At 39.0% G+C, this 27,948-nt stretch overlaps 1 protein-coding gene across 2 annotated transcripts; it reads right to left on the reverse strand.

Annotated features, from left to right (window-relative positions):
- Positions 1-115: 115 nt before the first annotated feature.
- On the reverse strand, positions 116-27,141 carry LOC121635832 (protein SON). Of its 2 annotated transcripts, none has more exons than XM_041979188.1 (20): positions 27,029-27,141; positions 26,391-26,597; positions 24,239-24,273; positions 23,573-23,781; positions 23,258-23,421; positions 22,865-23,070; positions 20,714-20,981; positions 20,374-20,567; positions 20,100-20,252; positions 18,300-18,475; positions 17,938-18,072; positions 17,739-17,825; positions 12,634-12,840; positions 10,030-10,140; positions 9,749-9,865; positions 8,659-8,806; positions 6,696-6,764; positions 4,085-4,200; positions 2,712-2,813; positions 116-919 (listed from the first exon to the last, which is right to left on the reverse strand). In XM_041979188.1, exons 1-20 carry the CDS (start codon positions 27,124-27,126, stop codon positions 842-844), a joined length of 2,880 nt encoding a protein of 959 aa, XP_041835122.1. In that variant the 5' UTR covers positions 27,127-27,141; the 3' UTR covers positions 116-841. The 2 variants fall into 2 exon arrangements, with proteins under 2 accessions (XP_041835122.1, XP_041835121.1); XM_041979187.1 differs by having other exon boundaries at positions 20,714-20,987.
- Between the last annotated feature and the right edge of the window lie 807 nt (positions 27,142-27,948).

Below are 27,948 nucleotides of genomic sequence, written 5' to 3' on the forward strand. Positions count from 1 at the left end.
TTCAGATATTTAGCGGAGCATGAATACAGCTGAGGCTGAAGGCAATGTTATTAGTTTTATACACATTTGCTCAACACAAAGAAGACCAAGAAAACAAAGTGTCTTTGTCGACAGCTTTACATAAATATAATCTTTATTTCCATTTGCATATTTAAGAAGGCTATGCTTGAAATTTACCAGCCTTGTATCAGAAGAATAATTTTGTAAGAAGGCAAGTTGAAGCTGTAAGATGAAGACGAAGGACAGAAGATAACCAGTCAACATCGATAACTAAACTTCAAGACCAGCATCACTCGACTGGGTCGACACCAACAACCAGATCAGAGAGAAACTTGAGTCTGCGTTGGGTTGGACCAAAGTATTGGTCAACTAATAGTTATAAGGATAAATTGCTACTATACAAATAATACATATATACATACGTAGCTTACATACATACAGTACATGCACACTTCATCCACTTTTTATTGATGGATCCTAAAAAAGTAGATTCAGTTCGAGAGGGTTTATGGTTCTCACTGTCAGATCAGACTTTGTTCTCAATAAAGCAGCTACCAGAATAAAAAAGGATGGAAAGATTTCTAAATTTTACTGATAATATCATTCATTATTTTTCATACTGCTTTGTCCAATTAAGGGTCATGGGGATGCTGGAGCGTATTCCAGCGAGGTACACCTGATAATATGTTGTTTAATAATCATTTAAAAGAGCAGACGGAGCTGACCATGGCTCAGATCTGATCACTCTGCAGGAGCTGTTGTAAAGATCATGTGCTTCACCGACTTCTGCTGCAGTGAAAAAATAAAAGTCAGCTCAAAAGTTCAGATACTGTCTGGACGTCTATGTAGAGAAAAGTGGGCCCGTGGAAGCGGCAGTGAAAACCGGCCCAGTGTAGAGTCCTGGTCCGTCGACAGGAACCTTTAAAAAAAACAAAACAAAACACATTTTAGAACCTGAAACATTTTTATTGCCACATTAAACACAGTTGGAAACCTGCACTGCCTTGAAGACAAAGGTTACAGCTGGGAGTGTAAAACGTAAATAAAAACATAATGTAATGATTTGAAAATCCCATAAACAACATATCAGATGTTTAAAGTGAAACATTTAATCACTTCATGGAAAATATGAGCTTAGTTTATATCAGACGGCAGCAACTCGTCTGTAAAAAGTTGGAACAGTAAAGTAATGGTACAAATCATAAACACCTGGACGAGGACAAATGAGGTTAATTAGTAACAGGTCAGTAACGTGGCTGGGTAAAAAGAGCATTTCAGAGAGGCAGAGTCTCTCAGATGGTAAGATGGACAGAGGTTCACCAATCTGAGACAAACTGGGTCTAAAAACTGTGGATCGACGATGTCAGAAAGATTGACAACTTTGACAATATCACCATCTACAGTGTATAATATCAAAAGAATCAAAGAATCAGCAGGAATCTGCACAAACGGACAAGACTGGAGGTCAAAACTGGATCTTCAGGTCTTCAAGCAGCACTGCATTAAAAGCAGACATGATTCTCTACTGGAAACCACTGCATGGATTCAGGAAATCACTGTCTGTGAACACAGTTCACCCTGAAATCCATAAATGTAGGTTAAAGCTCCATCATGCAAAGAATAAGCCAGATGTGAACAGGATCCAGAAACAGTGCCATCTTCTCTGGACCAAAGCTCATTTAAAATGGTCTGAGGCAAAGTGGAAACCTGGATGAAAATGTGAAACAGTTTCTGGAAAGCACAGACGGCGTGTCCTGCAGACTAAAGAGGAGAGGGAGCATCCAGCTTGTTATCAGTGGACAGGTGAAAAGCTGCATCTCTGATGGTATGGGGCTGCATTAGTGTCTATGGTGTGGGCAGCTTCCACATCTGTGAAGCTCCATCAATGCTGAAAAGTACATGGAGGTTTTAGAGCAACATCTGCTCCCATCCAGACAACGTTTCTTTCAGGAAGTCCTTGCAGATTTCAGCAAGACAATGCTGAACCACATCCTGCATCCATCACAGCAGCATGGCTTCACAGGAGTAGAGTCCGGCTGCTGAACTGGCCTGTCTGCAGTCCAGACCTTTCACCAATGCAAAACATCTGGAGCATCATGGAAGCAGAAATCTAGCAACCAAGGTTCAGGACTGTAGAGCAGCTAGAATCCTGCATCAGACCAGAACGGGACAATATTCCTCTCCTAAAACTCCAGCAACTGGTCTCCTCACTTCCCAGATGTTTCCAGACATGTTAGAGGAAGAGGAGATGCTACATGATGCTAAACATCACTCTGGAACTACTTTTTACAGACGAGTTGCTGCCATCAGTTCATATTTTCCATCAGATGACAGAATGTCTCACTTTCATCATCTGAGATGTTGTTTATGTTTTATTGAATATAAAATATGAGTTGATGAGATTTAGAAATGTTTGAATTCTGTCCATCCATCCATCCATCCATCCATCCATCCATCCATCCATCCATCCATCCATCCATCCACTCTGATCAGCTGCTTGACCTCTTCCATGCCAACCATTCCCAGAGGAGGGGAGGCTAAACACAGCTGCTATCCCTCTCTAACTTGTGGTGAAGGAGATGCTACTAGCAAATGCAGCATTAACAAGTCTCTATGACTTGTAAGGACATATGCTTTCAGCTCTGATTTGATTATTATTTCTAAACATAGTGATCAGTAAAGTGGTTTTAGATTAGAATCCATGGTGTTACCTCTCCAAGAGCCTGCAGCGCCACTGTTGCTGCCATGGCCTTGGCATGTTTCTTGTTGGGACTGGCTGTCTGGGGCTGGTAGTCAACACCGTTCACTGTAACCTGAGGAAAAATGAGTAAACAACGATGACATTTACAGTTACTGCTGCCATTCTGAAAAATGAAATTTCCAAAAACAGCTGGTTTAAGGTTGATGATGTGGTTGAACTCACTGAAAATATTTAGATTACATCCATTTTAACCATTAAAAGATGGATATTTGAATGTGAAATGATTTATTATTTCTCTTCAGGGACTAATAAAGTATTTTTTCATATTAAATGAGTGTCTTTTGTCCTGGGAGACAAACAGAGTACACAAGGGAAGCAATCAGCGTGTAAACATCACTTATAAAGTCAGTAGATGTTGCAGCCGGCAGCAACTCTGTTCACCATCATCTGGTGCCGAGTTGAGCTGGCAGCGGAGACGAGGATGCTCCGGCCGACTTCCCTTCCCTTTAGCAATTAGTCAAACACATTTTCTCAAACTTATATTCAGTCTGTCTCAAAGCAGAAAAGCAAAATAGATGGAAGAAGCAAACAGCATCTGTTTTCAGATTTTCAGCATCTGTACAAACGATAACAATAATATTATTATTACTATTATTATCATTATTATTATTATTACAAAAATATTATAATAATTTAATTATAATATAAGCAATTTTAGCTGAATTTGCACAAAGGGTTTTATATTACTCCTTTTGATAACATACCCATGTAGGAGTTGCCATCTTTTAATTCTCTATTTTCAAATTATTTATAATTTATTTAAAATGATGGTAAGACATTACAAATAATATATTATCATATTTTTGATTTTATTGTACAGTAAATAATATATTTTTTATTAGGATAAAATATTATAAATAATATTAAAGTTTACACATATGATTTTATAATACTTCCTTTTGATAATATACCTGTAAAGGCTAATTTCTTTATATATTAGTGTTTTTTTATATTTATTTTAAATTTAATCAAAATCTGAATAGAAATAAAAATATATATAAATAAATAAATAAATTAACTTATAGTAAATAGTCATGATCACATGAATAATTTTATAATATTCAAATGTTGTATTTATATGATTGATAATTATTACAATTATAAATGCATATCATTAAAAATAATTTTAATTTAAATAAACTTACATTTGAATAATTCCATTTTAATTAGTTTTTAAATTTGAAAAAAATCCCTTCAGAGAAAATGTAACTCAATTTATTTATTTATAAAGAAAATTTCAACTGCAACACCTGCAAGTCAACACTAAACAAGAATAAAGCATTTTTATTTTTATTTTAATTGCGGTGTATCAAAGTGACCCACCTTAAAGAGGAAATTCTTGCGATGGTCTGGACCGCTGTGATGAACCATGACGAACTCTGGCTGAATTATTCGCTTCTTGTTACATAACTCAATGAGAGCAGAAACCGGGTGCTTCCCTGGAAACAGAAAAACAACAACAAGGAACAGATCAACAAGTTGAATTAACAGAATCTGACCTAAACTCGTGTCAGGAATTTATTTTTTTGTTTTATATAAGAATATTTTAATAACATAATAAGACAGAGACAATTAAATAGTCACAATAAGACAAAGTACGCCAGAGCCTGAGAACAAAATGAAACAAGACCAATACCACAGTTACCAAATATAATAGAAATTTCTAGAAATTTCACCGTGTAGATAAATAGTTCATTTCTACTCAAAATGAGGAAATAGGCAGATCTTAGGAGCGACAGCCTCATCTGAAGCACAATGGAGGCGTGCAAGGATTCCTGACACTGAATCAGACTGATGCCGTGATGAAAGACAGGCGTAGTTGGGTTGATGCTGGTCGATCAGGTTCAGGTTTGGTGGCTCAGGTGGTGGATCTGTCAAGCACTGATTGGAAGGTCAGCAGACGGATCCTTCACACCTCCATGTGTCGAGCCATGCTTGTTAAAGACTGAAGCCCACATTGCCTGGGATGTGCTTATAAAAAAGCACAGCATGAATAAAACAAGAGCTGCTGTATGAGTGTGTTGTGTGAACAAGTTAATGACTGTAAAAGCGCCACGAAGAGCGCAGCCAAGGATAGAAGGTTTTATATAAGAGTGGAACATTTACTGTTTACATCCAAGTGCATACAGAAAGGGACCCATAAGGATGTTAGCAGGTTAGACGGTTGAATATTCTACCATAGCTGAGTGTGCTGCCCCACTTCTAAATATTTGATTTGTTATTTGAAGTTGTTCGTTGGATTAATAATGTGAACTTTGCATGTGCTGCCACCTAGTGGATGTTTGTGGTAACTGCTGGTGCAGCTCCTGAAATTACTACAGTAAACATTAAATGTTATTTTCAATCTGTAGCATCATGGTACTGATAAGAGCTTGAATAAAGACATCTGGACTTCTTTTTCTTGCTCCTTGGAGATGTTTCTGGTTCATCTGTGGGGAGTTGGGGGTGATAAGTGTAAAAGGAACGTTGACATGTTTCGGGTTGTTAGGGCCACATGTTGTCACTGACTCACTCGTCATTGTGGGGGTTGTTTAAATCAACTGTGAGTTGTTTACTTGCCTGACCAGAACTGTTTTGAACAGAATTGTCTTCTCTGTCCCCAATGTGGACATTACTGAATGTGGACCTGTAGATCTGGCACTCTTGTGTTTGAATGTTTGGTGTGTTCTGTTTTAACACAATGCTACTCAGCTTGTGTTTTGCTGTTTTGTCCTTTGGGTGCAGCAGCCTCTGACTGACGGTGTTGGGTTTTAAACGTCCAAGTTTGGGAATAATCTTGTGCCTGTTATTTAAATCCTTCTTTGTCTTCTTGTTTTTCAGTTAAAGTGCATTGTTGGGCGTTGCTTCAACAATTTTGTTGTATGATTTTTAAATGACAACAATAACGTTGTTTGACTTTTTTTGGGATTACATTCTAAGCCCCATGGTGAAAAGATGGTGGTGTGAGTCCAACAGTAGTTCTGTGTGGAGGTTTCTGGTAAACCTCAGCGTTGAAGCTAGCATTCTTCTAAATGTACAACACCAAAAAGGCCTCTTATCCTCCCTAATGACCTTGATGTTGCTGCTGTTTATGCATTTTTCTCTATCCATTCTCTTCAATAGACATTTATAAGCCAAAACTCCAAATCAAACAGTTTGAACTGAAGACGTCTTTTAGATCAGAGTTGCAAGAGCTTGAATAAAGCCAACTGGACTTCTATTTCTTGATCCATGAAGGCCTTTCACCTCATCTGAAAGGCCCCATTAGTTCCTTTTGGTGGGGAGTTTCAGCTTAGCTTACAATGAAACTCTAAGCTAAGCTTTCTTGTGCATGGTATAACTAGCACCTTGTTTTGATTTAGTTTTTTCCATTCATGTGACCAGAGAGATACCTCTGCTCCGTGTATGTTGTGTTGACTCACATCCTAAACCGCTGATCACTGGTTCCGATCATCATGATAAATACACGCAGAATTAAATGTTTCTTTACTTTGTTTCACATGTGCATTAAGAAAATGAACATTATATTTCTTAGACGATGTTTTAGTCTCTACCTGTATCCACTGATACCAAGCAGGTGGATATATAGCTTATTTCTGACCAACAATTTCCTCCATCTATGGGCGCTCGCTGCTCTTCAACATGAATTTAATCGAGTATTTAACTCCATTATACTACAGAATTTAACCTTTCTGTGTGATTTATCACCGAAAGGACAGAGGAATGCAAGTGAGACTGATCACCAAATGTGGCTCCTTGAACCCGCTCATCTCCATGGTAACTGATGCTGGACTCTGAAGCAGCTTCTGTTCAGAGATTCAGCTAAAATCTCTGCTTCCTCTCACTGATTCTTCTCCTGATGATCTCCCAGACAGAAACATTAGACTGATGTTGATGATATATTAGAAATATCTAATATAAACAAAGCTGGTGAATAAGAGAAAATAATAGTTACCCATTAGGTCCTTGGTTACAACCAGTCCTCCTGTTTGCTTCTGTGGTTTTTCTCCTTCAGCAACCAGACCTGAAACACAAAAATCCTCATAAGCAATAACACTGCAATCACCACCACCGCCAACATTCTCATTATTAACTGTTCAACATCTCCCTCCAGAGCATGAGATTTAAACGGATCATTATAAATCAATGATTGCAGCCTCTCAGTGCTCACAATATCCTCAGGTAAAATTTGAGCTGCAGAATATTGTGAACAAAACGAGGCTTGGAAAAGTTTTATTTAATTGGCTGCCTTTCGATTCCAGTTTCTAATTTCTGATTAGGGATGTAACAAAGGAAAGCAGAGTTAATGTGAACAGGAGATTCCCTACAGGGAATCAGGCTGTTCTAAGATACTCATTTGCTTTACTGTTATTACAAAAAGATGGAAGAAGATGCAGAAATATACAACTTTTTGTGGTGCACCTAAATTCATATGATTTTATTTGAGCATATACATCCAGGAGACTAATCTCAGGAACCAATCCTGGGCACTTCATAAAATGAGAACCTACTGAGCTACAGAATAGCTTAGAATAAACAAAACCAGCTCCATTGTGAGCATAATTGTTTACATATTAAAGGATTCCACTAGGGAGCTCATGAGAGAACTCAGACCAGAGTTGTCGAATCTTAGGAAAGGGATTACCAATTTCAGACCTCTTGGCTACCATTTCATTTTAGCAGGAGGAAAACATCCATCTAAACACCTGGCTTACTGTCAGATATCCAAGCTTGTGTGAATATTTAGTTAATCTACGTTTGGACATTTTCCCTTAAAATTCCCGTTATGACATCAGCAGAAGGGGATGACGTGACATCTGATCAGCAACGAGGCAACGACATGTTTATGCTGTACAGAAGTTATTTAACCACTTTGTAAAATAATATCTCAAATTAAAAAGATTTAAACGAAGTAATCTGGTTAAACGAGCTCAGTGTGTCAGGACGTTCAGGTGATGCTACTGAAGGACGTCCATCCCCTTCTGTGACCTGTGGATGGTCTGTGTAGCACTTAAAATAAAAACTGTGTGATAAAATAAATGTTGTGTTAATTAAAATAATACTTTAAATTTTTAATAGAGTCTACAGCATGTTACAGCAAAGCAATTTTAACTACAGGTAAGCCAGGGCGGATCAGCCGGCAGCAGCTTCGTGTTTCATTTTCAGTCTGCGTGCAGAGGTGAACATCTGCTGCAGCTGGGAGGGACTGCCAGAACAAGTTAATACATTTGTCTAAATACTCGCTGCAAATGACCAACTTTTTCCTTGCTTGCACAGTTGCACGTGCGGTCGAAAAATTGGTGCACTGCTCCAATTTTACGTGCATAAACTTGCATGTGGTGTTTGGAGCTGTGTAGGGTGTGAACAAAATGATAACAGCGACAATAATTATCTGGTGGCAACTGAAGGTGTAGATGTATTGTGTGAATTACTGCCTTGTGCTTTTCCATGACAACAATCTACCCAGGTTGGAACATATCACTTTTAACAAGGCACAAGTGTGAAGTGCTGCAGTCACACTGACAGGCAGTTCAGAGGAATCCATCTGCTTGCAATGTTAAATATTAATAAACAACAGCATCTCCGTGGTACGCCTGTCACAGTCAACAATCAATCAAACAAAAACTAGAGAATTACAGCTCTTTTTAACAAGCTTACACATGTAAAAGTAAGTTTTATCAAGCAGTTTGAAAAGAAGAAAGTAAGTTTGGAAAATTATTAAAAATAATCTGAGAATGCAAGATGGACGCAACAGCTTTCAATAGCTTTGCCCCCCATCATTCAAATTTCTCCTGCTATGAATTTTTGTGTCCTTGAACCTGAGATCGAACTGAGTTCACCTTATCCCTACTACGTCTATTAATTAGGGACATATTTTGAACATCTGAATGACTGGGCTGTTTTCTCTGGTTTCAGACCTTTTCTGTCGACCTTGAAGTCGATGACGATTGGTTCCACCGTTCCCTCACGGTTCCTCCCCAAGCCTTCTCCTGTCCTCCAGCCCATCTTCCTCATCAGGAACTCTCCCACGCCCCCTGAAACTGGAGCTGCCCTGAGAAACTGATCCTAACCAAGACGCAAACAGTTAACAGAAATAACAGTGTTGAAGTTGACCTGCAAGGATCATTTCCACCAATTTAGTCCTAATATCAGGTTTATCTACATGGACATGAAAACCTATTACAGAAAGGGAATATAATTTCTGGTAAAAAGAAAAATCTGCCATAATTTGTATCTTTGCTTAAGTTTAGTAAAGAAATAGCGAACCTCCTCATCTTCATTAGAATTATAAAGCATGATGGGACGTGCGTGTAAAATAAAACATTTGCTGCTTGAACATATGCTTTGAGAGAAAAAGCGGAAACCATTTCCACAGAAGCTAAATTACAGTCATAAACATTTGCCACAACACGTAACACTGCCTAACTATTATAAAGAAATATTAAAGACTTTGGATATTCATAGGAGTGATGAAGAATGATCTGAAACTGCATCTCTGGCAAAGCTAATATTCACCTATAAAAACATGACACAACATGCAACAGTGCAGAAACAGCTCTACATTTGTATATATATCCATATTAAATAAACTGAGCAAAGCTCATTTTAACAATCGTTATAGGTGGTGTGGTACTGGGTTTCTTACAGCATGTTTTTGCATCTTAAAACTGTGAAATCAAGCCACATTAGCATACACACCAACACTGTAAAATAATCACCAAAATTGTGAGTTTGGTTGGAAAATGTAGCTCAGGTTATAGTATGACTGTTTCAGTGTTTCTCCATTTGTTGAAATTAATAGTTTGATGACATTTACAGAATAATGTGTGTATGCTTGTTGCATATTTCATTTCTATACGTGGGTGAAATCGAGGGCAGTAACATAAACAACTTCAATTAAACGTATTTACTAAATCTTTCGTTGTGTTTTTATTTACTTTAATGAACCATTCTGACTATTCTATAACTGATGTAGTATTGCAGTACACATATGTTTACATATTTTACCTTTTTCAGCCATGCTTGTGGCCCACTTGTAGACAGCTCCTCAGAACTGAGGACCTGAGCTCCAGTAGAACCAGTGAAAAGACCAGGAACATAACTGGACTGGGCCCATGCGTCCACCTAAATCGTATATTGTAACAGCAAATGGTTATAATATACCAAAAAACAGTTCTCAGCTTAAGCTGAACTTGTGTTTAAAACACTAACATATCAAACAACTATGGTAAACATGTAAAAAAAGACACTTTAAATGCTTCTTTTAGGACATATGACATATTTCATACCTGCTCTTGTGCCCGGCTGAGCATGCAGATGGCGCTGATATCATTTGGGTTCTCAGCAAGTCGCTTCTGAGCTTTGATTCTTTCAGTGACAGCCTGAGTGATGTCTACAGGCTGGAGAGGGAGAGGTTATATAAGCCTTTGAAACACTGGCATAAAAGAAAGCCGCTAACAACACCTAACATCTGGCTTTTGAGTGGAGCAGAAAAGTCCCCAATGACTTTGCAGTCCAGCCTGTAGGTGGAATCATGACGTGCGCCTTAAGCTTTGTTGAAAGTCTTCATGATCTGAAGATATATTAAGTGATTATTCAAAAAGGAGCAACTTGAATTTCCCACCATTTATCCCAAAAACTCTGAGGAAATCTTTCCCTGATACCCCTGAGACTGATCTTGATCAAAGATGTCTGTCCTTAAATCTAGAAATGTAAAAGTTCCAAACATAAATCTGAGTCCTGACATTTTAAAACGCACCAGTCTTCTGTTTTAAAATTGGCCTTTTGGCTGGAAGGTGAGACGTCATGGAGAGCCAATCTTTCCTGGTTGTAGAGCTGGGCAATATGGCCTAAAAATAAAATCTCCCATTTTTTTAAAACCAAATCCGATTTCCGATTTTAATTGATTTTTTGTCTTGTCTTTTACAAAACATAAACAAACCTATTAAAAACATTTATTTGTTTATATAGATGAATGCCAGCAAAAATAAAGCATATACTGTCATAACTTTTCCACCATATAAACGACTTCATATCTTACATAGAAATATGCGACACAGTGCATCCGTGATCTCTTTCCATCTGGATCCTTATCATACAGGATCCACTGCAGGAATAATTCCCCTGATGAAGGTTGTCTCTTAACTAGGGTTTGTGGGCTAAAGTTGACGTCTACGTCTCATAGAGAGCAGCATTTCTCACTGCACAGCACACACAGCTAAATCCCAGGCGTGAGTGAAGGGTCACTTCACTGAAAATCTGTCAGATAAACACCGTTCTGGTGTGGAGGGAAGGCTAAGTCTGCTGCTAGCTAACTATGGAAAAATATCCAGATTTTCATAAAAATAAATCTCCAGAAATGGAAAATTCGATTTATTGATTATATCGATTAATCACCCAGCCCTACCTGGTTGTGATCTCCTGTTCTTATCTTAACTCTTGAAGCAAGTTTTTTTAAGGGTCACAGGGAAGCTGGAGTCTGGTCACCAGTCCATCGGGCCAACAGAGAGACAAACCACCATTTAAATTCAAACCCACAGAATTTAGAGTGACGGTGGGAGGGAGCCGGAGAACCGGAGAGAGCCCATGCTTACACAGGGAGAACATGCAAACGAACCCCCCAGCCAAAGCTCGAACTAGCGACCTTGTTGCTGTTAGGCTGCGGTGCTAAACACCACACCTCCACCATTAGTCGTTACAATCTTTTTGAAAATTAATTCAGAATCAATGGAAAATTTCAGCCTGAAACAGAAACTGCCCTATAAGAGTTTGGAATAGCGCTGGATGACTTTTTAGATATTTAATCACGATTATTCACATGATTTTCTGCAATTAATTGCACTGTTACACAGAAAATTCAATATTCATATATATATATATATAATTCAATAATGAATTCAGAAGTAGTGTATTGCACACTTTTCTCTGAAGAAAAAAATCTACAACTTCTGGTTTTTCATCACTTTCCACAAATAAACTGCTTTTTAGAAGCAATATTCCCTTTTCACAGAAGCAGTTTTAATATTTCTTGTTAATCTAAAATATTAACGAAAGTAAATCAAATATTTATGACAAAGAAGGATGAAAATTTGTTAAAAGGTAACAAGTCAGCAGTAAAAGTTTACAGTTGTGTGAAGCTGCCTTCCTTCTACACACACAGGATATCTGACAGAATTTCCAGCCATCAAATGTGTTTGTTAGAACAGACAACAAGCAGGATTACAATCGCATCCCTTCTGCTTTGTGAGGGAAGTTTATTTCTGATGACTTCTGGCTGGTTTTTTGGGTTTTACATAGGAGTTCTGTAAAATGAGCGGAGACGTCTGTACCTAGTTTTTACCAAGCATGTGCTTCTTTTCGCATGTGGACGGAGCAGAGATTTGGTGGAGCTGGAGGCAGAAATGGCCACTCACATAACACCGGTTTATGTCAGCATGGCTCAACCCAAATGTTGATGTTCATCCTAGAATCTTTTACCCCATCTTGAGCAGCGTTTGGGGATTAATGGCTCTACACAAGGTCATATTTAACTGACGAGGCTTTTCTGTACAGCTCAGTGAATTTTCTTCTTCTCTCTCTTGACTCTTCTCTTTTGGGCCCATTGCTGTTTTCTCTTGGTATAAAATTTTAAAAAACAAAACATCTACACAAAAGACAAATAGTCAAATTGTAATGTTTGGGTATCACGATAATAAGGTGAAAACTGCTGCTCATCCCTTAACTGGGACCACAAAAAGTGAGCATTTTATCCCAGTTTGGGCTGGCTTCCTGTCTGTTTTACAAAGGATTTTAAGATTTAATTGCTAATTTTTAAGGTTTTAAATAGTGAATATTTACAACAAATAAAAACTTAAACATAAAACACAGGAAATGTGATTTAAACTGTCTCTTACCTGCTGTGGTGCATCAGGAAAAACACTGTTCTCTGTCACCGGGACTGGCTGTTCAACATCTGGTAACCCTGCAGCTGTATCAGCTGATGATAAGGTGGACGTTGCTATGGGAACATTTGTCAGGGCCTTTCTGGAAGCAGCTGCAGTTTTGTCAGTTGTTTTGTCAACTGGAATCCACTCTCCATAGGCGCCCAGGCCATCTCCCTCCTGAAGAAAACACATCACGAGATGACACTTTGTCTTTACAAACATTTTTAAAGAAATGAACAGCAAACTGTAAACTGCAGACGCTCTCCTCTTAAGAGGGTGAATGTGAAAACGGTAACACTGCATGTGCGGTAAAGCCTGCAACAGGTTACACTGCAGTTGTCACACATAAGTCCCAACTAGAAGTGGTTGAAGCAGAACACAATGACTGATGTGTATGCTGCACACAGGACTGCAAGAGTGGACACACTTTTTCATTCTGAATAATAATTTTAACTTTAAGCAGTTTATTGACTGTGGCATCTCACATGGAGGATTTGAGGCAGACAACATCAACTTAGAGATAAAAGGAGACACGATAGATTCCCTCTAGATTCCCACATGGCTACAACTTAATGCATTTAGTCCTGGTCGAGATGACTTGCTGAAATACTCCAGTGGCCTCCTCAGCCATCAGATCTCAATGCAATGGAGCATTGGTTCTCCAACTCGGGGTCCCAACCCCCATGAGGGTCCCAAGATAATTTCAGGGAGTCACAGGATCATTGTAAAAAAAGACATTAGGTGAGACCTAATTAACCAGGCTTTCTAATCAGTTAATCTTGATTAATCACATTTTAATCACATAGCAACAGTTGTCCCCAAAAGCAATTTGTTCTTTTATTTAAATGAATTTTAGTGGATGGTTGAATCAAATAATAGACACATTGATATTGTAAACTCAAGCTCTAGTAATGTCTGGAAAAAATTTATTTAATCATATTTAAATTCAAAACAGTAGAAAAAGAAATAGAAAGTATCCCTGGCCAAAACTGAACACACCTAAAAATAAAGTACCATTTGAGGTACTTTAACTAACAGCTTTGGCTATTATCTTAGTCTACAACATGTTACAGTACTTTTAATTTTTTAAATGTTTTTGTCGACACACTTCAGGCATTAATATCTGACAGTAAGCCAGAGTGGGATCAGTCAGTGGGAACTGCACGTTTCATTTTCAGTCTGGTCATGAAGCTCTGAATGCAGCTATGAGCTGGGTGCTGCTTGAGGACTGAGGCTCTACTGAGCACTTTCGGATGGGGGAGGGGCCTACGGCAGCACCCGCAGCTCTCTGAGAAGAGTAAACTATACATGCTTTTACATCAGTCTCCAATAACGCCAGAAAAAGTTGCTAGATTTGTCGCTAGTCGCTTTTTTAAAATAAAGTTGATGGAGGGGGTTGAAAACTCATTAAATATAGCCCCAAAGTAGCTAACATGGCAACACTGTCGCGTGTCCCAACACTTCGGCGTGCACAGACTACAGAGGCTACCAAGTTAGCCAAACTCTGACGTGTGTATTGACATAACTGGTGTACGAGGAACTTGTGTACTGACAAACATTCGACATTGTTTGGAACACAAACTGCGATTGAATTTGACGTGTTGAAGTCCAATCCCTAAAATAATATAGCCTACATTTATCAAATAAATTTCAGAATTTTATTAGGGATATCAAAATCAACACGTTAATGAGATTAATCTGTGATTTTAGCAAGTACATCTTTTTAACACATATTAACCCAAAGACATTAATGGATAAACGTTAATGCAAAGGCAACAAACGCAATATGTTATCTAGTGGGAGTCGCAGCTCAAGAACCACTAAACAGAGCAGCTTTGGGATGGTGGAACGGGAGATTCTAATCATGGATGTGCAGCCAACAAATCTGCAGCAGCTGTGTCATGCCGTCATGTTAATATGTAGCAAAATCTCTGAGGAATGTTTCCAACACCTTGTTGTGTGTGTGCAGCCACCAACAAACTGAGGATAAACACAGCAACACTGGAAAATAAAAAAGACTAAACAGTCATTAATAAAGAGGTGAACCCATGCCTAAAAGAAAAGTGCACACTAATTTAAGTCTTATTTTAAATGAATCAAATGACACTTAAAACACAGTTCAACCTAGTCCCGCAGCCATTAGAGCACTCGACTCCAGTAATAAAATGTCATGACAAAATGAAAAACTACCATGAGCTTATGTATCTTTCAAATCAAGAGGATGCAGTCAGAAAATCTAAAAGTACATATGCCAAGAAAAATCCACATTATAAAAGCTGACAGCTGGCTCAGAGAGATGCACAGATGCTGAAATATGTGGTTAACACAGGCTGACGTGCAAGGAAGCTGCAGCTGACAGCACACTGAGACAGGGAGTCTGCTGCCATGTCTCTGCTTTACAAGTGAAAATCTCGTTTAAGCGGCAAAGTGAACAGTCCGAAAACATAATACAAGAAGAGGAATTTTTATCAGAGATTATGAAGGAGAAACGAGGGAGTCCAGAGCTGGTCAATGCCCACCGTGAGTTTATCTGAGTCACACAGACTCAGAGAAAGTAGTTGAAATGAGACTATCAGAGTGCAGCTAGTGTATCCATGGCAACTGGCTGTTCTGTCCTGCAGGGACCCGCTGCACCCTGAGACCTGACTGTGAATTGTGTCAGGGTGAAGCAGGTGAGAAATCCCAAGCCAAAAATACATTAGAATGTACAGCTCCACTGACAACAGCATGTTATGATGTTTGATTTGCAATTCATTCCACGGTTTTTATGGAAATCACAAAAAGCTGCTAAATCTATCTCATTAAAATAAATGTGATTCTGCTGAAATAAATTAAAAACCAACTCCACTTTGGAGCCCTATAACTCAGGCATACCTTCACGTAGAAAGTCCATTCAAACTTTAAATTAGACATGAAAATTTTAACTTTTAGTGCCTCTAAGGACATTGTAAAATATTTTATGGTTTGGACACAATCACTGTTGGGAGTTTCATGAAATTTGAAATCTTGCCTTGGAGTGTTTACACTAAAGTGATGATGTCACACACTCTAAATTTTGCTCCTAAAAAATTATTCAGAAAAAATTTTCAAACAATCGACTTTCATGATCACTGTTTATCTTGTATATACAAATTATATATTAACACGTAGGTATTTTTGTCTTGTGTCAACCAATGTTACCGTCATTGCAATCGGCCTGATTGTTTTCCCACAAATTGCCTCAAAATGCAGAAAAGCCACACCCCAGGTCTCATTGAGGTGAGAGATCTATTTAACCTGCCATAAAAACTGCACAGAAGATAGCAGAATAATAAAAAATACATCTATGTGCTCAGCTCACTTTTCTGTTGCTCACGGTTCAAGAATTGTTTTGATACCACGGACAGTTTTCGAACAGCAGGTGTTTGTTTGAGGAGTATATCATTGGGTTTCTCTTTTAAGTATATGTAACTTCTGTTACACACACACACACACACACACACACACATATATATATATATATATATATATATATATATATATATATATATATATATATATATATATATATGTATGCTTCTGTTGAAGTATACGTAACCTAAACAGCCTTTATGAGTGCTACCCCTCCCCACCCTCATTATACCGTGATCCACGCCACAGCAACCATGTACACAGCTGCTCTTTCCTTTTGACAAATTCCAACATGGCTGCTCCTATAGTCCATGTATCATGTCATTTCTCATCAGAACTCACAGAACAATGAGAGTTACATGACAGATAATTACGAAGTTTTAATCCCAAATCACAGAAAGTGCTGACAGGAAGAAAGCTTAAATTCATCCTGGACCCTCCCACACCCACCCTGCTGAATCTGTGAGGTTTTTCCTCTCTGCAGAGATGAATCTGTGCATCTTGCCACCTTGTCATTGCTGCCTCTTCTCCTCACCAGCTGTGAAGACTCTGACAGAACCTGTCCAAGTCCTGATCTGAATGCTGTCGAGTTCATTGTGTTTGCAGTTGTGATGGTGGCAAATAGAGAAGATATAGCAGCAGGTTTTCAGCAGGTTTTGATAAAATCATGGATTATTATGAATACTGTGGATTTACAAATGTAACTGTAAACTAATTGTGTACGTTTATGTAATGACTTCTTCATAGACCCGACAGTGTGTGGAAGGGAAAAACTGTTGACAGGAGTCAGACACACATTCGAGGAACAGACCACATATTTTCATGGCTGCTTCAGGGTTTACAATTCTGCTCACAACATGTTTACTGATTGGATGCCTTTAATCTGACCACTACAGATGAAAGGCTAGCACCACCACATTACATCATTACAGTCCTAAATTCTTAATACTAAGCGTTAAAAGCATTGTTGGTGAAGGACATGCTTGAATCGTATATACTCTGACAAACCACTTTAGCCTATGGCAGAGCGATATGAAAACTTCTGACCTAGCCCAAAGAAAGATCAAAGTTTGCATCCGCATTCCAGACGGTCCAGTGGACAACCTGATGTTCAGGAGCCTTCATAGCTGAGGACTTAAAGCCTTATAGCGTCACCTAGAACGCTGGGTTTCACCAGCTGGCAAAGACCCTAAAACAGCCGTACAAGATCCCATTTCAGCAAACAATTACAGACACGACGTTTGTACCAGAGACATAGAGAAAGAAAAACCCCGGTTTTCTAACGATAACAGTGAACTTCCTGAATGACATCTGGGAAAGGCTGTTACTGAAGTGTTGAGGTGACTCAAGTTAATGTTCACAAACAGACTGTGTTTTCTTCTCATTTCAAAGCACTGACAAAATATGTATGTTTAGTTTTTAAGAGATAATTAACAAGTACACATTAACCCCTTACGATGCAGACATACAGGTCCCGGTACATGACTACTAATCAACAACATATCAGCCATGTGTGCAAGCCCCTAAATTTATGTAAAAAAGTTATTTTTGTTCCAGTACTTCCCCTCATTAAACCATCTGCAGTTAACATCTCTAAGAATCCAACTATCTCCATTATTTTTAGCCTCCTTTCAGAGAAATAAAGAATTTCTACGAACTCATCCCTTTTGTCGGACTCTTCCTACCTTCTTACGATGCTGTGACCCTGAGGACACTGGAAACTCTTTGGCGATGCCGGCATCACTGCGCACCGACGGACGAACCGTGGTGTTCTGAAGAGACGGAGTGTGTTACTTTGACGAGCTCAACAAAATTTACACCATATTCATGCAGGTTGAGAAGACAAGAAAAAGCCACATCTGGTAGCCTGCGTGTGGATGTTACATTGATGTTGAAGTTGATGACTTTCTGCTCTCGAATGGCCGCTCCTCCAAAAGGTCTGTCATCATCCTCCTCATCTGAAACATGAGGCGCTGCCACTGGCAGCTCTCCTGCACTGTCCACAATCATCTTGCATTTCTACAAACACACACAGCATGAAAAATTAATTTCAAGCTAATAAAAAAATTAACAAAACTTTTCTTTGACCACAATAATTTAACAGCTTTGTGTTAATGTGTCTTTTTGTGTTAATGTGTGGTCAATGATCTTCCCTTTAATGCAAGAGAAACTGAACAGTTGTAAAGTCTTTCAGCCTTTTTATCACAATATCTCTGAACAAGTGTGTGCAGGCTCCGCCCTCTTACGTCAGTAAACTCCTTAATGCTGATGCTGTTGGCCTGTTTTGCTACTTTCTTCTTCATCTCCTCCAGAGAAGCAGCATTGGTCTGAGTTGGGAGGGGAGGCAGCTTGTTGTTAATGGAGGACAGAGGGAGCAGCGAAGTCAGGGTCCCCATGTTAGACAGTGCTGCTGTGACGGTGGCTGCAACGGACACAGATACACTCATTTAAATTAAAGTCAATAGTAATTTTCCGATTTTTTGTTGGACTGAATCTGATAAGAGTTGACTTTTATATAATACTGATCAAACAATAAAAAAAAATCTTACGTAAAAGTAATCTAAATATTTCAAAGGATGACTTACTTTGCTATCTATTCAACCAATTTTAACACTTTTAATTTGTAAGAAATGTCAGAAAACTAAAGAACAAGACGTAGCGCATGCACAGATAACGACATGTCTGCTTGCTCCCGCTGTTGATGGTACAGTAGCGCAATACTGTGTTGTAAAAGCCGTAGATTTTAGTGATAAAGCTGTACACAAGCCAATACTGTCTGCAGCAGCATCACAACAAAGTTGGTCATGGACGTCATATCCTCTAGCGGTGCGGTTACAGTACCACAGACGGTAGAGGTCTCAAACCTATCACCTTGGTACCCGGTTTCAGACATGATCGGTTTCATGGAGGCTAATCCCTGGTTTCATGGGGATGAAAGGAGTCGTGCAGACGGCCCCTAAGACAGTTTGTTTGATAATAAAAAAATTTTTGTGAGTCTCAAACACCTTCAAACATGAAAACTAAAGCAAATCCATCTTTTATTTACTCTCAGTGGTCACTTTATTAGGTCCACCTTGCTAGTAAAGGGTTGGATCCTTTTTACTTTCAGAACAGCTTTAATTCCTGGTGTCATGGCTTCAACAAGGCGGTAGAAACCTTCCTCAGCATCATAGTTGCTGCATCCATGATGAGAATCTCCCATTCCACCACATCCCAAAGATACTCTGTTGGATTGAGATCTGGTGGCTGTGGAGGACGTTGGAGTTCAGTGAACTCATTGTCATGTTTAAGAAAGCAGGTGGAGATGATCTGAGCTTTGTGACATGGCGCATTATCCTGCTGGAAGTAGCATCAAAAGATGCTACACTGTGGTCATAAAGGGATGGACATGGTCAACAATACTCAGGTAGGCTGTGGTGGTTAAACCAGGCCACGTTGGTACTAAGGGGCCCAAAGTGGGCCAAGAAAACATCCCCCACACCATTACACCACCAGCAGCCTGAACCATTGATCCAAGGCAGGATGGATCCATGAGTCAAATTCTGATCCTACCATCTGAATGTGGAGCTGAAATGGAGCCTCATCAGACCAGCAACGTTTCTCCATCTTCTATTGTCCAGTGTTGGTGAGTGTGTGTGAATTGTAGCCTCAGTTTCCTGTTCTTAGCTGACAGGAGGCCCCTGGTGTGGTCTTCTGCTGCTGTAGCCCATCTGCTTCAAGGCTTGATGTGTTGTATGTTCAGAGATGCTGTTCTGCAGACTTTGGTTGGAACCAGTGCTGATCTGAGCACCACAACGAGCTACATTACTTAGCTGTTGGTGGTAACAAGCAGTTGAACAGGCAGACCTAATGAAGTGGATGGTGAGAGTATTTCTCCCACTTTGGCTAGGACAGCTCTCATATCCAAGAATATTTACAAATCTATTAGTCATCTAAAACAAAAAAACTCAGAGTTAAAACCAGGAGGCAGAGTTTCAATCCTACAGGCTCCTCTGCTTCCATCCTTACTGAATGCAGTAAAAACAGGGGAGGGAAGGTAAACATACCAGCAGTCATACTGGCCATGGCAGCATTCATGGCCATGCTTGGCAGAGTCAGGGGAAGCACCGTGGACCTGAGGCTGGCGGGAATGGGCATCCCAGCTTTCACACACATCGCAGCAGCGTTGGCCTTGGCAATTTCCAACAACTGCTCCTTATCTGAGAACACACAAGAAATAAAGGAACAAGCTTTGTTAACAAAGTGTCTAATAACAGAAACAACGAGCCGAAGCTCAAACTTAGGGACCATTGTGTCACCAAGGCTTTCAGGGTATCTGACCCAGTTCACTGATGCGGTGTGGGCTGTTGCTCCGGCTCCTGTTTTTTCGTGAAGGGGATCTATTTTTGCGGAGGATGAGAACAGGGGAGTGGCTCGGTTCACGTTTCCAGCGGTCCCTCTGGCTGTACGTGGCCCTCCTCCGGCTGCCGGACGCTGACCGAGAGCGTGACCTCCGTGACCTTCGGTCTGTTGACCTACACGCAGAAAACACGGTTTCAGACAAGTTGGTAGAGAGCTAAACCACTTTGAGTGAGAATACAACCATTTTTGTTGAGTTTCCATTCAGTTTATAAGCCTAAATTTTACTACATGTATGAACATAACAGCTTTACAAGGATACCTTGATCGTGATCTCTTTCTCACTGAGGGACTCCTCGATCTGGATCTCCTCCTGTAGCTCCTGTACGGTGATTTGGATCTTTTCTTCTTCTTTGATGACTTTCGTTCTCGGCTCCTCTGTGGAGACTTGGATTGTTTTCTTCTCTTTCTTGTTGGTGATTTAACACTAGCGTGAGATGAGCTGGGGGTGTCTGATGGTTTACACTGACGGAGGTCACACTCGGGGGGCTTTTCAGATTCAGTGGACGTGGACTCGGACAACCCAGAACCTGTAGTTTTAGCATTGAACAATAAAACAGATTACAACACACCTCAAATAACTAAATAGTTCTACAGAAATTGGAAAGACATTTTTGAACGATGGCCACTACAACTGCACCTGCAACTTTGTCAGATGTTGAAACTGAGACATTTTACCATTTTATGGAAAATATGAGCTCGTTGTATGGATGAAAATGTGAAACAGTTTCTGCCATCAAATTTAAAATGAGCTCATATTATTCATGAAATAATAAATGTCTCAGTTTCTACTTCAGATATGTTGTTTATGTTAATAAAATATGAGTTAATGATATTTGCAAATCCTTGCATTGTTTTTATTTATAATTTATTAAATTTACAGAACATCCAAGCTCTTTGGGGAACTGGGGTTGTGCTTCTCACTGAATCCTCCATTTTATAAGATCTGATCAGAGATGCCAGAGATTAGACAGGCCCCGATTGGGGAGGAGATGCAGCTACATAAGAAACAAGAACCTGCTACGTCTGGTTGCTATGGTGATTCTGACAGGAGAGAGGAGAAAGCGAGAGAAAACAGCATCAGTCTATAGCAGCCTTAGGCAGACATTGAATGAAGACAGCTGCTGCCCAAAAAACTGCACATCTTATCATTTTCAATGTTGACCTGGAAAGTTCAAAGCTCAGATGAAGTTGGAGTAAAGTAAAGTTTAGTGGAGTAAAAGAAGATCAAAAGACAAGTACAGAGTAAATTGTGGTTATGGGTGTAGTTTAAATCTTGAGTGCATAACATTAACACATTCTAACCTGAACATTATGTGCAAAAACAAACTGCACTTAAAAGAAATAACATAAGAAATATCAACATTTAGGCAGTGAAATGGAAACTTTCTGTCACCCATTTAATCTCTGAATGTTTGTTTAGTTTACTGTTTTGATGTCTTTCAATAAGGATCTGGAGTTTCCTTCCCTATCTTTAATCAAGATCATAATTGTTTGATTTGAGAGCAAAAGTCTGCTCTCATAATATAGGCTGACTGGAGAATTGGGTCCGATAACTGGTCTGAATCCTACTTGAAAGACAGGGACTACTTTGTGTCTATAGATCTTCTTAAACAAAGATGACTTGCATCCTCAAGGCTCTGTTTTGGATTTCCGCATAGATTTTCAGCATCTTCATCCGGGATCACGGAATCCAGACCTCTTAGACCAGTGCAGGTTTTCAGTGTGCACTTACTCCAACACACCTGCCTCAAATTAATCTGTCATTGTGCAGAATTTAATAGGCTGATGAGTCCATTGAATTTGAGTCAACTTTGTTGGAGCAGGGACATATTGAAAACTTGTAGGACACAGGCCCAAAAAGTCTGGATTTGGTGATCGCTGATCGACATTCTCACATGACTCTAGATCATGGAAACATAGTAAATATCTTTTCATAATTATGCTAATGACACTCAGCTCTATATTATCGTCTCCGCAAGAGTTCAGCTAAATAAAAATATAACCTGAATTTATTGTCTTTGGGGAAAAAAAGAGCATTCAAGGATTAATGTCTAGCTTTGGTCATCAATGTTTAAAAACAACGGATCCAGTCAGAAATCTTGGTTTAATTTCAGACTCTGAGCTACATTTGAGCAGCCATATTAAAGCAATAACCAAATCAGCCTTTTAACAAAAGAAAATGATCTAGAATACGGAGACTTTTGACAACTGTGCTGAGTTACAGAAAGCAGATTACCAACAAGTGAGCCAAACTACGAGCTACTCCAAATGAAACCACCAGAAAAGCTTTTTTCTTTTCACCATCTAAAACAACTCAACCTTAAAAATAACATTACGATTTGATCAATTTGACATTTTCTTAACCACCATTTAAAGTTTGAACAAGTAGCAGGTAGACAGCAGCCCCTACCTTGTTTTTCTGCTTGTTTTTCCATTTTTTCTGACGCCAGCTCCTTTTGGTCAGGGCCCTGTAGGTCTTCAAATCTTAACTTGGCCGTCTCTTCTGCTTGGATGTGTGTTTGATTAAGGCTGAGGGCATGCACAGGTGGCTGAAGATGCTTTGAAGGACACAGGTTGGACTGCATGGACTCATCCAAATCTCTCTTGTCAGAGGAACTAGGAACAACCAACCACAGAAACGTAAACAATGAAAGATTTGCTTTTACAAAATGTCCATAATGTTGTCATGTAAACTGGACAAAGCTACACAGGACCACCTTTCTGTAAATGACTGACCACAAGAAGTGTACAATGATGGGAACAATGTGAGGTTAAGGCCAAAACTTTCAGAGTTTCAACCTACTTGGAGCGGGTCCTGTGGCACTGTGAATTGGACTCGGAGTGAGGACTCAGTCCTGGGCAGTGGTGTGCAGACGTCAAGGAATTTGAATGACAACAGGAATGTGGCGGTGAACAACTTCTCCTCCCTTGTGCTTCCTCTATTCTTTTTCCTTTATTGGAGCTTTCCTGTTGGAAAGAAAGACATCTAATCTGTCTCATTTTGTTCTTAGACTCTGGTCCGTCTCCTTCAACGTTTTACATTTACATTTTCTGACAGTATTTCATGTAAATAACAAAAACTCCACATTGAAAAACTTTGCCAAACTTTTTTTTTAACCTGTTTTGGAATTATGTCCGGCAGCTCCTCTTGTCGTCTTAGCGATAAGCTTTGACCACAAGCAGCATCCCTCTGCTTTGATACAGATTCAGAGTCAGAATCTGACGTGTTGTCTTCACTTTTCTTTCTCCTCTTCTTCTTCTTTTTCTTCTTTTTCTTTACCGTGGAGTGATGCTTGTGGCACCTCGACTTACTGCCATTATCCTCACCTGCACAAAGACAGAAAAGACATGCGAGCAGGACATTTACCATGAGAAACTAGTAGCCACTGATCAATTAGCCACATATCTATTCATCTATAACAATATACACAGAGGAAACAATCCATATGGGGAGTTTGGAGTGAGTACGTATCACTATTAGACTTTTTAAGTCTGCTGTGTAATATCATGTGTAATCAAACAAACATATCTGGCGATTTTCAACATTTTATGTGTTAAAGACAGATTTTCTGCTGTTGAATGTTTCCTGATAAAACATAATAAGGAGCGATAACGTGTGGGAGTCTGAAAAGATGTTAAAAATTTACTTAGTGTTCATTTTACAACCTTCTTAAACATTTTTATGACATTAAAGCATCTTTCTGTACGCAGAGCTGGGACATCATCTTGGTGTAAAGCAGGTCAATATTCATTTCAGGAAGAAAAAGAAAAATCCTAAGCTCACCTTGCTCCTTGCTCTCCGATATCGGTGTTCCACTTCTGTGAGACAAAGAGAAAATATGAGTGCGGCTCATTTAAAAGGTGTGAGACTAAAAAAATGTCTGACATTTCAATCCCAGGTTGAGGTCTGGACTTTGACTGGATCACTGCAAAACCTTGATTTCTTTTTCTGTTCTGATCTGCTGCTGTTTGGGGTCATTGTCCTGCTGCATGAGCTGATTTCTGCCAAACTCTAGCTGTTGGAAAGATGGCCTCATATTTGACTTTAGAACAGGAGTTAATGGTCCAGACTGCAAGGTGTCCAGGTCCTGTGGCTGCAGAACAAGCCCAGATCATCAGTGCAGCACCACTGTGCTTCACAGCTAGTTTGAGGCGGGACATGCTAATCATTTTCATAAAGAAAAGGAGAAGAATTTTGTTGTGGGGTTAATATCAGTACTGTATACAGAAAAGAGACTCTGGAAGATCTGCTGCTGTGTTCTAATAAGATCTCCCAGAGATTTCACTGGAGGACTGGGTGGAAAAAATTCGCAAGAAGTCCAGAGTGATCGTTGTGGGTCTCCATGACGGCACCACTCAGTGTATACAGGTCATCCTTTGGCTCCTCTCTGCTGTCTTTACTCTCCATGTAGAAATATCTCACAAAAAGATCATTAATTTGTGTCTTTCTCAGCAGGTATCACTGGCTTAGAGCTATGGTGCTTTCCTCTCTACTCCACCACCAACCAGTCAAGCCAGTGCCATGCACTGTGCTGAGCCACCATGCCCCTTTATTCATAACCCAATGACATTAACTTATTATTACATTTATCTTCAGTTATTTTTAGTTTTAGGACTAATAGTAGCAAGTAACTGTAGTAAGCCACCAAACAAGGCGTGATACAGACACCGACCACCCTGCTTGGCTCTTAGGTTCTACACACTCCTGAATCATCAATATATCTTTATACGTTCTGGGACAGTATTTGTTTTCTTCTAATACACTTAGGTCCAGAAATATTTGGACAGTAACTCTATTTCCATGATTTAGGCTCTGCATGCCACCACAATGAATTTGAATTGAAACAACTAAGATGTTATTGAAATGCAGACTTTTAGGTTTAATTAAACAAAAATACCCTAAACAATATCCTAGGAAACGTTTAGGAATTTTTATATAATCTCCTCATTTCGTAGGCAAAGACTGTCTGCAGTCTGGAAACCATGGACACCACTGAACGCAGAGTTTTCTCCTTTGTGATGCTTTGCCAGACCTTTACTACAGCTGTTGCTTGTTTGTGGGTTTTCATGTTTTGTCTCAAGAAAGTGAAATACAGCTCAATCAGGTTGGGCTCTGGTGACTGACATGGCCATCATGAAATATTCCACTTCTTTGCCTTTAAAACCTCATGGGCGTCTTTCACTGTATGTTTTAGGTCACTGTCCATCTGTACAGTGAAGCATCATCCAATCAGGGTAGCAGTTATATCCCAGTACACTTCAGAATCCACCCAGCTGCTTCGGTCTGTTGTCACAGCATCATTATACACAACTGACCCAGAGCCACTGGAAGCCATGCATGCCCATACCATCAAACTTCCTCCACCATACTTTGCAGAAGATCTGCTGTCCTTTGAATCATGAGTCATTTCCTCCCATCATTCTGATCAGGTTGATCAGAATGAAACCAAGAAAGAAATCAAGACAGAAACCAAAGTCAGGCTGATCTTTGTTTTATTTGTTCAGAGAATGCTGTTCCAGAACGGGGCCGGCTTCTTTAGATGGTTTTTATCAAAATCTGATCTGGCCTTTCTAGTTCCTGGGGCTGATAAATGGTTTGCATTCTGTGGTTTTTACTCTCATGAAGTCTTTCAGCATAGGGATGGATGCTGCTTTGATCATATGTTATGGCTTCACAGCAACAGCTTTTAAAAGGAATCGGCTCCAGACCTTTTACCTGTTTGGTTGAGGATGGATTAAAAAGGAAATAGCCCAATAAATACCTATTACCTTAATATCAATTACCTTTGATCCTTTTTAAAAAGAGGCAGCTACATATTAAAGAGCTGTAATTCATAAACCCTTCCTCCGATTTGGATGCAGATACCTTCAACCTAAAGCAGAGAGTCTGTACTTTAAGCCCATATTGATAAAACTGTATCTTCCCAAGATTTTACCTTGTCTGGTGTTTCCTTTCTCTCTCCTTTTCTGGTCCAGACTCAGAACTGCTCTCTTTCTCCTGATTCCTCCTCTTCTTCTTACTTTTGTGTTTTCTGTGCTTCTTTTGTCTCTTTTGTGAACCACTGCGGTGTCTGTCTCTCTCTGGAGAATAATTTTTTTCTGCTTCCTCTGTGTCGCTGTCACCATCCACTCTTTCAGCACCACTGATGGAAACAACAGTCAGAAAATATGGAATATTAGGATTTTTCCAACACAAGTCAGATACTATGTGCCATTCATTGAGAAAAAACTTGATAAGGAACGTTTTATTGGACAGTAATAAACAAAAACCTAAACCTAAACAATATAAACAAATAATACCTACATTTTTACATTTAAAAAACATTGAATACATATCGTCAAATTAAATACAATATGGACCTCTTTCCACCAGCTAAAATACTTTGAACAGTTTTATTATCAACCCGTCTGGGCTGCTGCTACGTTATATTTAAACGAGTAAATTCTCTACATGGCTGAAATTAGCTTGTATGATACATTTCACAGAACGACAGATCGTCTAATACAGTTAAACAAATCCGTTCTGCTCAAAATCCTCCCGCAAAACACTAAAACGAATAAAATAAAAACATACGGCTTATCATCATTCTGGTCTTCAATTTCTTTGATTTTTTTCAAGATGAAATCTTGAAAAATTTGCTCTATGTTAGCCGCCATGTTTTTACTGTGCATCTAGTTAGATGTCCGGGTAGAAACGAGAACTTCTTCCTCAGAGAGGACGTCGTTGGCATTTCGCTGCCTTCATAGACATCTATAATAAAGCCGTTACTATATAAATCTATGGCTGTCTTAATAGAAAATAAAATATTTTTCTGTGAAATTATAATAATTCATAAACACAGAGAATCTGCTTTAATTGAAAGAAAATCTCAAAAGAAAAAAGGAAAGAAAAATATTTTTTATTCAAAATTATCTTTTTAATTCAGAAAAGAAAATTAAATTTTTCTCATTTAAAAAATGATCTCATGTTAGCTGGAAATATTTTTTCCTTTTTCCTACTTTTTTCTTTTTTTTCTCTTTTTTGGTTTTGCTTAAAATAATGTAATAAAAGCAGCTTTTAAAATTTATATTTCGTTTCATTTAATTTTTTTTCAAGCGTTTACACTTTCGTAAACATCCTACAAACTGTAGTTATCCCATCACTTTACCAGAGGTTGAACGTGGATCAAATTAAATGAGCGCACGTTGCTACCGCGTGCAAACTTCGTTGAGGAGACGCCGGTTCGGTTCGGTATGGAGGAATTTATGAAAACAGTTTTGAAATAAAAATAATTGTCTTCTCTTGTATTTAATTATCAAGACATTTTCCAGTTATGAATAATTTCCTTCTTTGTTTTCATGAATCTATATAAAGGTCTCCTGTATTCTGTTTTTCTGATTTAATGGGATTTTTTGTGAAGAGAAAAACATAAATATTTTCTTGTTGCTTTTCTTAATTAACCAGACATTCTGCCAAAATGTTTTTTCTCTCTTATTTTAGATGATAACGAGATT

The sequence above is a fragment of the Melanotaenia boesemani genome, chromosome 24 (genome assembly GCF_017639745.1).
Source record: "Melanotaenia boesemani isolate fMelBoe1 chromosome 24, fMelBoe1.pri, whole genome shotgun sequence".
Classification (NCBI taxonomy): Eukaryota; Metazoa; Chordata; class Actinopteri; order Atheriniformes; family Melanotaeniidae; genus Melanotaenia; species Melanotaenia boesemani.

What these genes read in the sequence shown, in the direction of transcription:
- LOC121635832 (XM_041979187.1), bottom strand. Translation starts at nt 27,126, where the DNA reads ATGCACAGTAAAAACATGGCGGCTAACATAGAGCAAATTTTTCAAGAT. An exon ending in TCATCAACTTCAACATCAAT is followed by an intron (nt 17,826 to 17,937) that starts GTAACATCCACA and finishes CCGTCTCTTCAG; the next exon opens with AACACCACGGTTCGTCCGTC. An exon ending in CGCTGCAGGCTCTTGGAGAG is followed by an intron (nt 920 to 2,711) that starts GTAACACCATGG and finishes TTTTTTTTAAAG; the next exon opens with GTTCCTGTCGACGGACCAGG.